Source organism: Rhinolophus sinicus, linkage group LG16, assembly GCF_036562045.2.
Source record: "Rhinolophus sinicus isolate RSC01 linkage group LG16, ASM3656204v1, whole genome shotgun sequence".
In the NCBI taxonomy this organism is placed as follows: domain Eukaryota; kingdom Metazoa; phylum Chordata; class Mammalia; order Chiroptera; family Rhinolophidae; genus Rhinolophus; species Rhinolophus sinicus.
The window spans coordinates 23232340-23243430 of record NC_133765.1 but is presented as its reverse complement, the minus strand read 5'-3'; the positions used below and the strand labels follow the sequence as shown (position 1 = coordinate 23243430).

Below are 11091 nucleotides of genomic sequence, written 5' to 3'. Positions count from 1 at the left end.
GAGGGAGGAGTACAGTTGGAAAACACAGATTTGTTTAGGAGTGCAGCCCTGGAGCCAGACTGTCTGGGTTTAATTCTCGGCTCTCTAGCTGTGTGACTTGAGGCAAGTTACTTTCCCTTTTTGAGCCTCAGTTTCCTCACTTGTTAAATGGGAATGCTTATAACACCGGCCTCTGAGAGTAGTCCAAAAGATGTCCTGAGAGAATGTGTGTAAAGAACTTGGCAGTACTCCCTGCTATTATTATTATAATTAAGACTGAGGAAGTCACATGATAGTAATGATGGGGGAACTTCAGGCACACATCTATCTATTCACAGACCCAGGAGATATTCTGGCTTCAAGAACTTTTATTTGCATGAGAAAGACAGGGACACTGAGCCTGAGGAAGGGGTGGGAGGAAGGAGAAAAGGGGAGCGTGGACTCATTTGGGGGGCTCAGCGGCCAGCACTGGGAAGCAGCCCTCACGGTGCCACTGCCTGTCACGCAGGCGACGCACAGCCTGCATTTGCGGCTGGAAGGCCCCCCACTCGTTCCAGTGCTGGAAGTCACCAGGCTCCAGGAGGTACTGGTACCCGCGGTAGCCAGGGTACTGATAGCCGACCCAGCTGGGAGGGAAGCAAGGACAGTGTGGAGATGGCCGGCCTCACTGCCTGGCATCCAGACCCCCGCCTGGACCAGGCAGGTCTCCATCTCTCCCTGCAGTCTCCTTTAGAAAGTGGGGATGGTCACCTTTCAAAGACTGGCCTGCATTCCAGCCCCCGCAGGTAAACAAGCCTCTGATCTGCCCTCCATTCTAGCACACACACCCAGGTCCCAGAACACTTCCTTCTTCCTCTGACCTCCTGGATGGACCATCTCTTACTTCGTTTGGTTGTTGGACATTATCTCACAGGTATGCTTGGGTTTTCTGGAGGCTGAGTAAGCCCCCTGAAGACAGACACCGAGCTTTACTCATCACATGCCTTGCACAGCGCCTGGCTCCCAGACAATGCATACTACATTTCTGATGGCTTGAATGTAGGGATGTGGGTTTCAAGGAAGAGGAAAGGAGCAAGAAAAGGCCAGGGCCCTGACGGGTGTTACAGGAGCTCAGAAAGAACCTGCAGTGGAGAGGTAGAAGTCTTAGATTTGCCTAGAGGAGACCCGGGGGGCGGGGGGGTCTGGCATGGTTCTTGGGAGATGGGGAATGAATAAAGTGACTGCCTTTGGGCACCCAGCCCTGCCCTGTGTTCTCACAGACATGGCATCACGGGGCTCTTTTGTGAATGTTTCAAATCCTGAGAGTTCAGAGCAGAGAGGGCCCTTTTAGATCCAGGAGTTTGGCGTGCCCATTGCATAGGAGGCAACATTGAGACTCAGGGAGGGGCATGCAGCTCCCCAGGTTCCACAGCACATCAGTGACAGGATCAAGGCCCTTTCCTTATACAGTCTCATCTCTGAGAAGTCACTCTGCTCATTTCCCTGGAGGCTATGGATTTCCCTAAATAGTCTCTCTCCCTAGACACATCTAGACTATCTATCCACATCGATACTGCCCTTCTTACTTCAATCCCATTGAAGGTTTAGAAGCCCTTATTCTCTCCATCTTTCAGATTTTTAGAACCAGTTGCCAGGTTTGATTACACCGACATGTAATTTGTCAAAGTATGACTGTTGGAATCCCAACCGCCAGCACCGGGAGAATTTCAGAGGGGCCGTGGCCTTTCTCCTATGTGTCTGATGTGACATTCCGTAAGGGGGCAGCCATTGAGTGTGTCTGTGCTTGAAGCAGGGGCTGAGGGCCTGGCTGGAGGATGCTTACGTTCCACTGGTGACCCTCGCACTGCCCACGCGGTCACAGAAGCCGTAGACCCAGAGACTGGGCATGTCATCCTCTTGGATCTCCATGCTGTTGCCCTTGAAGTTGGCGCCTACGAACAGGCAGATCTTATGCTCCTGAGAATCCTGGGGAAGGAGAGACTGGGTCAGGCATGGGAAGTATGAACGGGGCAAAGAGCAGTAACTTAGCAGGCCCGTGTAGGTGTAAAGAGAGAGCGCTGAGTGTGGTAGGCCACTGTGGGACTCTCTCGGAATTGCCACTGTCCAGCCTGGAAGGGGCCTTCTCTCCTGTGAAAAGAGGCTACCAGCCTCTACTTCCCGGAGTTGTCACGAGGAGTAAATGAGTTAATCCACTTAGCAAGGTGCCTGGTATCCACCAGGAACTCAAAACAAATATTTATTGATTGTGTTGGTTGTTATGGTCAGGAATGCAGAGGCTCAGAGAGGTAGGTTCTTAATCAACGTCACACAGCCCCTGAGGAGCAGAACCTCTCAGAGAAACATTTCATTCCTCGCACCCCACGTGGTCCGCCTCTCCCCGCGTCTCCCTTTGCTGCAGCCACACGGGCCATTGTTGAGTTCCTTGCTCACACCTAGTCCATCCTAACTTCCGGAGCTTTGCATTCACTCTTCCCTGGAAGGTTTCTCCACCACGCTTCACGCGGCTGACTCAGTTCTCCTCCTGCGGGAGCTGTCTTCTCTGATCACCCCCTGACCAATCCCTCCCCCCAACAATGGAGCTCTAGTTCCTCTCTTCTGCTCTCCTAATAAACAGCACGGTCCCTGTGCAGCAGCACGTACCATAGGGGTTTGCCCTACTAGATTGATTTCCGTGATTAGGCTGCCATCACTGCATCCCACGGAGTCAGGGACTCCTTGCCTGTCCCATGCAGAGTTGTGGCACCCAGAGCCTACGACAGAGCCTGGCAGAAACAGCTCAACCGATCGTGGTCGAAGACATCGCGGTCAGTGGAAGATGGTCCGGTTAGAGATCCCGCTATCATGCCAGGAGAGAAGGCTGGGAAGGAGTCAAGGAACCCAGCAGGGAGGGAGCTGCCCAGGGACAGGATAAAGGTGGCCCATGCCAGGACGGTGGCAGGGATAGAGGACAGTTTAGCCCAGACCAGTGGCTGTCAGCTCTGGCTGCATAGAGTCTACCTGGGGACAAGGAAAAGACCTCAGTGCCTGCTACCAACCTCTACTTTCCCCCAGCCCCACAGATTCTGATTTCATTGGTCTGGGAAGGGATCCAGGCATTGGATTTTTTTTTCTACATCCAAAATATTATAATTTCAATATGTAACCAATATAACAAGGTAATGATAGTTTACATTCTTATTTTGCTCTTTTTACGATGTATTCAAAACTTGGTGTGTATGTTACACTGATAGCACTTGTCCAATCAGACTAGCCCAAATTCCAGTGTTCAACTGCCACCTACGGCGACCGCCAACTGTATTGGACAGCAACGTTCTAGAAGCAACTGGAAATGCCCTAGCTTAGGGCTCTCCCAAACAAACTCCCTTAACATAAATTGCCATTTAAGGACCATTCAATGATTGAGAGATACATCTATGCATTCGTACAAGGCGTCCATTTATAAAGGCTGATAATTGAGCCTCCAGTTCTGAGAAGATATTGAGATATCTGGTTGGATAATCCATTAAGGAAAGTCTGGCGGTGCCCAAACAGTCGGCTGTAGGTACATGATAGCCTCAAATGGACACCCATGAAAATTCTTCCAGAAAATGCCCATCCAAGAAGGCAAAAGTTGGTTACCCTGGGAAGCTGACATTTGTGAAGGAAGCTGTGGTTGGTTGATGACTCGTAATCGACACACTTCTGGAGGAACTGTGAATTGCTTAAGCATAACTCCACCTCTTTTGGCTTCGAGTCTTCTTTAAGTTAGACTTGTTGACTTAGTTCAGTATTATCAAGGGGCTAATGCAGTGCATTGTCTTATCATTGAGAAGTTCAAGACTCCTTTCCACCACACCCCTCTTCCCAGCCACCACATAAGCTTCAGCCTGCATGTTGCATGTTTTCGATGAGCAGTGGGATTTTCAAAGTTCCCCAGGAGGAGATAGTGTGCGGCCAGGAATTAGAAACATTCCACAAGGAGAATCAAAGAAGACGCCGAAGTTTCTAGCTCCAGAAACTGGGAAGTCGAGTCCACTCTTGAGAGCAGCAAGGAAGGACATAAATGGGTTTATGTTTCTCATTTGCCCAGGGCTCCTGGCAAGGGCTGGGCATATCATGAGTGTGTCAGAAACACCTTATGAATCCTTGAGCACAAAAGCCCACTGCCTTTGGACAACTCTGAGGTGGCCATGCCTCCCTCTCCATCATTCCCTCTTTTCCCTTGCTCACCCCCATTTTCTTGCTTGCTGTCAGACCGTAGACCTGCCCCTGCCCTCCCCACTCCCCTCTCTCCCCAGACCCTGTCTAGGAGCCACTCACCATCCTGATGGGCCGGAAGGACATGAGCCGGTCACTGCGGTAACTGCTGGACCAGGTGTCCCAGCGCGGGTACTCGCCTTTCTCCAGGACAAACATCTCCCCCCGGAAGTTGGACTGCTCAAATGCGACCCAGCTGGACATGAGTGGGATGGGGAGGGTGGGGTGGGACAAAGGCAGAAAAGAGAGAAATTGTTAGCAGAAACCCACCCCCTCCCCTTGGAATGCAGCCCCAAGGCCAGTGGGTTTGAGTCTAGTCTATGCCACTTACTGGCTGTGTGACCATGGGCAAGTGGCTTCACCTCTCTGAGCCTCGGTTTCCCCATCTAATCTGCCTATATTCTTGGAGTTGGTGAAAAATTAAATGAGACAATGTGTGCATTATGTGAGCAATAAATTCACCCAGGTGTAGGATTCATACATGATTTAAGGTACTAGGAGGATCGGCGGTAAAATAACACAGGAGAAGACATTTTCCTTTAAACTTGATTGCAGCTAGGAGAAAGTCTCTATTGGATGCTCATGTGTCCTTAACACTTACTAATCTCTCTTTTTGGAACAAAGGAAGACCAGGCCACCAGCTCAGAGCCTGGAGCAGGCAGCAGTACACTAGCACTGCTCTGTGTTCCTTGTATCGATTTTGTATGGATGTCTGTTACTTATAGGAAGTGGCACCAGTTTTCTGTTTGTAAAAGTGATAGAAAGGTTCTTTTAAAATATATTTATTTCTATGAAAAATGGTCACTTTAAATGAAATACATTGAATAAAAATACTCCTGGAGGTATAGGGCTAAGGGAAAAATTGACACAGGTTATTGAATCATATGTGAGTATTTGGTAAGGACTGGCCTGCATACAGGAGACACTCAGTAACTGGTATGTTGGTAGGAGGAAGGAAATGATAATAACATCTAGTTCTTAGATACTTAAGAGAAGTAAATACGATCCTGCATACGAAGGTGTTCGGTCCTCTGACGGACTCATTACAAACTTGAAGTCCAATGGAGGCTTCGACTAGATTTCCCATTGTAGCCTAATTAAGGCCGGGGAGTGAGCTTGTGTTAGGGGGACCTGGGATTCTGGGTGATCTCTGTTTTGTAGATGAGGAGGCAGAGTCTGAGGGACCCCTTGACCTTTGCTCTATATGTTTTCAGGAGTTCTCTGGAACAAGAGAAGACCGTGACCTTAGTATCATCTCCTTGGGACCTTCCTCTGCCCAGAAGGAGATAGGGGGAAAAAGGGCGGGGAGCTACCACTGTGGACTGAAACAGACTGTGTCCCAGAAGACTGAGGTCTTGTCTGAGGAATGAGAGAACCCGTACTGGAGTGACAGAATTGAAGAGGCAGACTTATCCTCCCAGAATAGAAGTGAATCTGCTTCAGCCCTCCCTGGTCTGGAGTAGGTGAGAAATGGATGGATGGATGGATGGATGGATGGATGGATGGATGGATGGATGGATGGATGGATAATAAATGGATAGATGGATGGATGGGTGGATGGGTACGTGGGTAGATGGATAGATGGGTGGATAGCTGGATCTGTGGATGAGTGTCATGATTGACGGATGGATGGATGATGGGCAATGGATAGATGGAGGGAAGGGTAAGCAAATGGATAGATAAATGGATGGGGAATAAATGGATAGATGGATGGATGGATGGATGGATGGATGGATGGGAAATGGGTCCTTGAAAGACGCTGCCACGTAGGAATTAAGAGCATAGATTCTGTATGTGATGTCAGAGGGGTAGTAGATTGGGGGCGGGGGGTTGACATAGTGTGAGGGGTATCAATGATAAATGCCTAACTATTACAGTGTTTTGTACACATGAGACTAAAAGGAAAAACAACATAGGTTCTGAAAACAGACCTGAGCTCTAATCCCAGCTCATCATTAATTTTCTGTGTGGTTTTGGGCAAGTCACTTAGGCTTGTTAAGTCTCAGTAAAAGAGGAAATGACTGCATCTACCTTGTCAGGATGTTATCAGGATCTAAAAAAGGAATGCACAGAACAAGCCCATCACAGAGAAAGCACAATAAATAATATACCGGGGGTGCCAAAAAAATGTATACACGTGGACACTTTGGTCAGCGTTGCTCAAGCAGTAGTTCGCCGTAATGGATGCTGATGGTAACCACTTTGAGCACCTCTAGTAATTGCAAAAGTCAAATGTGACTTGTATTCATCTTTTGTTATTGGTATATATTGAGTGTTACAATTTTAATACAGTTTTCCTTTCTTAAAATGTTTATTTTTATTCATTTTTTTGGACACCCTCTGTATTTTATGATTGAAGACAGAGGGAAACTGCTGGAGATCTGAGCTCATGTGCTCTTGCCACAATGCCCACTCTCCCCGCCAATTCCCCTGTCTTCTTCATAATGTCCAGTGAGGAGCTGTTACATAAGTGAGAAATTTAAAATATTTTTTTCAGTGTCTTTTCTCATCTCCTATGGCTCATGTGAGCCTTACAAGCGAGGAGAGAGGCAGGGCAGGAATCTTGATTTACAGATATGGAAACTGAGGCTCAGAGGGGTTACGTCATCTGCCTACGGTCATGCGATGGTGTCAGGTTGAAGTCTCCCAAGTTTCAGGGAGACGTGCCTCTGTGCTGAGATCATGCCTGTCCTCCCCCCGCCCCTGCCCACCTCATCCTCTCCATCGTTTTTTGCATCACCATTTTCCCCACATCCCTGCTGTTCCCGATGCAGACCGAGGGCCCTGGACCGTAGGCTCTTGTCTCTTCCCATTGGGGTGCAGCCCCAGGACACACATCAAAAACCAGCTGCATTTTTGTTTGAGGAGAAATACTTTGGGGTTGAGTCACTGGCACTGAAAAAAGCCTGAAAACCCAAATTGGCCACATCCGGCAGCTTCTGTTCCCAGCTGGGCTTTGGGACTGGGTGGGGGGTGGGGAACGAGACTGTGTTGACCACACTGGGGTGGGGGTGGGTGCAGGACGTAGATATGCCCTTTCCCCCCAACTTTCCCCCACTCCCTCCCACTCCTCCTCAACACCTACACTCCACCAGGATGACTCTGCTGAACTCACAGGACAATGGGCTATTAATCATCGCTGTCACCTGCCATGTTTGGACACCCACAAAGCACCAGGCCCGTGATGCATTATCTCCTTAACAGCTCCGAATAATTCAGTGGAGGGTAGTGGGGACCGTTCCTCTCCCCATTTCAGGGATGAGAAAACTGAGGCTTGGAGACTTAGCAAAATCTGGGGGAGTTGGGACTCGAACGTCTGATCTCAAAGTCCATCTCTGCTCTCTGTGTTGCAAAGAGCCCCAGGATGTTGAGCATAGGGGCTGACCATACCCCTTGGGGGCATTCGGGCTGAGGAGACAAGAAGCAAAAGGGCCACAGGGGTCTTGTCGTGTATCCTGACCTCAGGCCACTGGGGCTGGAGCTGGTGCAGCCACCATGTCCAAAGGACAATTATTCCTGCTTTATCGAGGAGTCACTAAGAGCCAGAGAAGCCCACAGAGTCAGGGGCAGGCCATGGAGCAGGTGATAAAAGCCTTGTGGGTGAAATTCATTGCCCTGAGTTGAACCAGACTCTGCTCCTTACCCCTAGGAGACTTTGGCCAAGGGACTTAACCCCTCTGAGCCTCAGTTTCCCCATCTGTTAAGTGGGCAAAAGAACAGCCCCTTCCTCATAGAGCATTGTACAATCATCCAGGTAAAGTCCTCAGTCAGTGCCTACCACCTACTGGGTGCTCAGCAGATGCTTCTTATTACCCTTAGGGCTGCTTGATGCCTGGGAGAAGGAACAGCTAGTGGGCACATGGCTCTTTGTTCTCCTACCCTCAGTGATGGGCAGGGCTTCTTCTATAGTAGAAACAGCATTTCTCTGGAGCCCAGAATCATGACTGACTGTCAGAGTGACCTTATACTAATCAAATCACCGCTGTGAGCCTCAGTTTCCTCATCTGTAAAATGGGAAGGAGAATAATAGCTCCCTCACAGGCTTGAAATGAGGACTGAAAACAATACATGTGTCTTTGCTAGCACAGCGGCAGGCACAGAGCAGGTGCCCAGGAAATTGTTATTATTTTATTCTGTCTGCAGGAGTGTTCCTCCCCTACTCAACACTCACGGTCCAGAGGTAACAATGAGGCTGCGCGCTCGGTCGAAGCCACGGTCTCTCAGGTTCAAGCATTCTCCAGAAAATTCCACCCGCTGCCCCTGGAAATTCTCCTTCTCGAAGACCACCATCTGGAGGAGAGAAGCCCCCATGGCCGGGGGTGGGGGACACAGTGAAGGGGAGAAGTGTCTCCAAACCGGAGAGGCTCAAAAAGGTCATTAAATCCCTATATAAGTAAAAGCAGGCCATGCACAGATCACATGAGAGTGTGACATGAGCCAAGGTCTATGAAACAACCCTGTCATTCTTTCCCTCCATTTCTGATCTTAGTATCGGCACCATTGTTAGGACCTGGTGGATCTTCCTTCCGAGCCTTTATCTGTGCTGTTCCTTCTGCCTGGAACGCCCTCTCCACCACACATCCCCATCTGAGAGCTCCAGTACTCTGTCGTTTTCTAGGCTCAGATGCCACCTACTCCAGGAAGCCTTCCCTGATGCCCTCTCCCCAGGTGGGGTGGGTTGAGTGCTCAGCACTGTGCTTATCCCATCAGCAGTGCAAATAACAGTACATGGTCACACTGCTTTGCTTCTAGGTCTCTCTCTATGAACCCCGCTCCCCCTTTACACAACCCCTCCAAAGACCAAGGGCTCCTACAGGGGTTGATCCATTTCTGTAGCTCCTGCCACAGAGCTGATGCTCAGGAAACACTTGCCAGTCTACCCACCGTGATTTGGGGGGGGGGCCCACACGAAGGGGCCCCTGTGTGAACGACAGCGAATTCCCTCCCCTCGCTAAGCCTCCAGTTCTGTTTATTATCTACTTGTCCCAAGTTGGGAAACTGTTGCCCTTCAGTCGAACCAAGGTGTCTTTTTTTTCTGAGCGTCAGTTTCCCCAGCTGTAAGAAAAGGTTCACATTCCCTTGACTAAGCCCTTCTACTCTTAACACCTGTCCACCCAAGAGAAACTCCTGCGTGTGTGGCCCCAGGAGACATGGCTAGAGCATTGTGGCCACACTGTTCCCCAGTGCAAAGCTAGCGACCACCCAATTGGCCCTCAGGACGGATGATAACACATTAAAATAGCATCCAGGGGCCGCAACGAATGACCCACAGCAACGCCCAAGGTGGATGACCATCAGGGATCTCAGAGTGAGTGAAAAGAAAAGAGAAAAACGCAGAATGCTTACATATAACATATTGCAGTATGTTAAAAACACATAAACTACAAATACAGAGGGTGCCACAAAAATGTATGGAAAAAGGAAAACACTGTATTAAAATGGGAATCCTCAATATGTACCGATAACAAAAGATGAATCCAAGTCACGTTTGACGTCTGCGATGACAAGAGGTGCTCAGAGTGGTTCCCATCAGCGTGATTTCAATACAGTTTTTTTTTCCTTTCTTAAACTGTGTATACAGTTTTGGGGCACCCGCTGTATGTATTTGAAAGGAATACTGCATAAAGATACATGAAAAAGCAAGCAGTTGAGGGACAGGGATGAGGCTGGCAGTTGCCTTGAGTAGGGGAGGAGGCTGGGGGGCTTTGGGGGGCATTTTAGAGCTAGAGAATTTTTACCAAGTCCTGGTTTTTAATGTAGGTGATGGCTTGGTAGGTGTGTAGTAAAAATGAAATTAAAATGAACAGTTCAGGTAGTGACTACATAATAAAAGCCAGCCACACGTGGACCACAGGGGTGTCATGAACCAAGGGTGGTGAAATGACACATTTCCGTGCACCTGAGGTTGAAACCAAACCCAATCCCACCCCAGGGGACCCCATGCCTTTGCTCCCAGGAGCCCTTACAGCCTGACCAACGATTTTCAGGAGGATCTGAGGCCATCCTGCTGCCCTAGGGAACCTCCTGGGACAGGGGGTTCCTGCTCCTCAGCCAGCTCACTTTCTTTCTTTCTCCTCTGTTTCTTGCTTTCACAAACTGTGGTCAGAGACTGGCAGGGGGCGGGGAGAGGGAGAGGAAGCGCTGGTTGGAGCCCAGCCCCCCAGCCCCAGGTCCTTACCCTGTAGCTCCCAGGAGGCAGGTCCGCCACTTTGGCAGTGGGCTTGGGTACTGATGCTGGGACCAGGGCAGGGCTGGGGTCTGGGGCAGGTCCTGTGGGTGGCGCCCCCTTCCTCTTGCCATCCAGCCCTGGGGTCCCTGCAGCGGTTGTTAAGGCCTTCACAGCCTGAGACATGGCTTCCACCTGCAAACGTCTGTAAAGAAACCTTTGGCCTAGGTTAATTCAGGGATGGCACCCCGAAGCTGCCTTGCCACTCTCATATCCCCTCACCCTGTGTTTTTAGGCTCCTTTCAACACATGTCCTCTTTTTTTTCCTTCTAAAACTTAAGCCTGGAAGTTTTCTAGCCCTGCCTCCTGCCCAGTCAAGAATTTCCTTTCTGGGGACCATCCTCCCTGACCCCTTCCTTCCAGCCTTTGACCAGTCCGATCCCTTCACCAACCATGCCCTCCCTCCTACCCCCTGTGCCCCTGCCATGTCCTTCCTTCGCACCCTATAGTTTTCCACACCACTTATCACACTTTTTTTCCCCCGCTTGTGCAGCTTCAATTAATAAGAAGTTACAAATCAATAACAAGGCACATTTGGGAGAACAGTAGGTATGCCGGGCTCTGTTCCATGCGTTAATGAACTCATCTGGGTCTCACTCTAACGGCATGCAGTAGTAGGTGCTGTCTTATTCCCTCTGAGCAATCTGCGG

At 49.7% G+C, this 11091-nt stretch overlaps 1 protein-coding gene across 1 annotated transcript; it reads right to left on the bottom strand.

Moving 5' to 3' along the window:
* Positions 1-409: 409 nt before the first annotated feature.
* Positions 410-10637, bottom strand: CRYBB1 (crystallin beta B1). The gene is made up of 5 exons (XM_019755561.2): positions 10394-10637; positions 8387-8505; positions 4279-4411; positions 1802-1944; positions 410-605 (listed from the first exon to the last, which is right to left on the bottom strand). The coding sequence occupies exons 1-5, from the start codon at positions 10565-10567 to the stop codon at positions 422-424; spliced, it is 753 nt and encodes a 250-aa protein (XP_019611120.2). The 5' UTR covers positions 10568-10637; the 3' UTR covers positions 410-421.
* Positions 10638-11091: the final 454 nt, after the last annotated feature.

Bases quoted from the DNA above. Each gene is read 5' to 3' on its own strand.
- CRYBB1 (XM_019755561.2), bottom strand. From the start codon at position 10,567: ATGTCTCAGGCTGTGAAGGCCTTAACAACCGCTGCAGGGACCCCAGGG. The intron at 8,506-10,393 runs GTAAGGACCTGG...TCTCTCCTCCAG, and splicing joins TGCCTCCTGGGAGCTACAGG to ATGGTGGTCTTCGAGAAGGA. The intron at 606-1,801 runs GTAAGCATCCTC...CTTCCCTCCCAG, and splicing joins GCGAGGGTCACCAGTGGAAC to CTGGGTCGGCTATCAGTACC.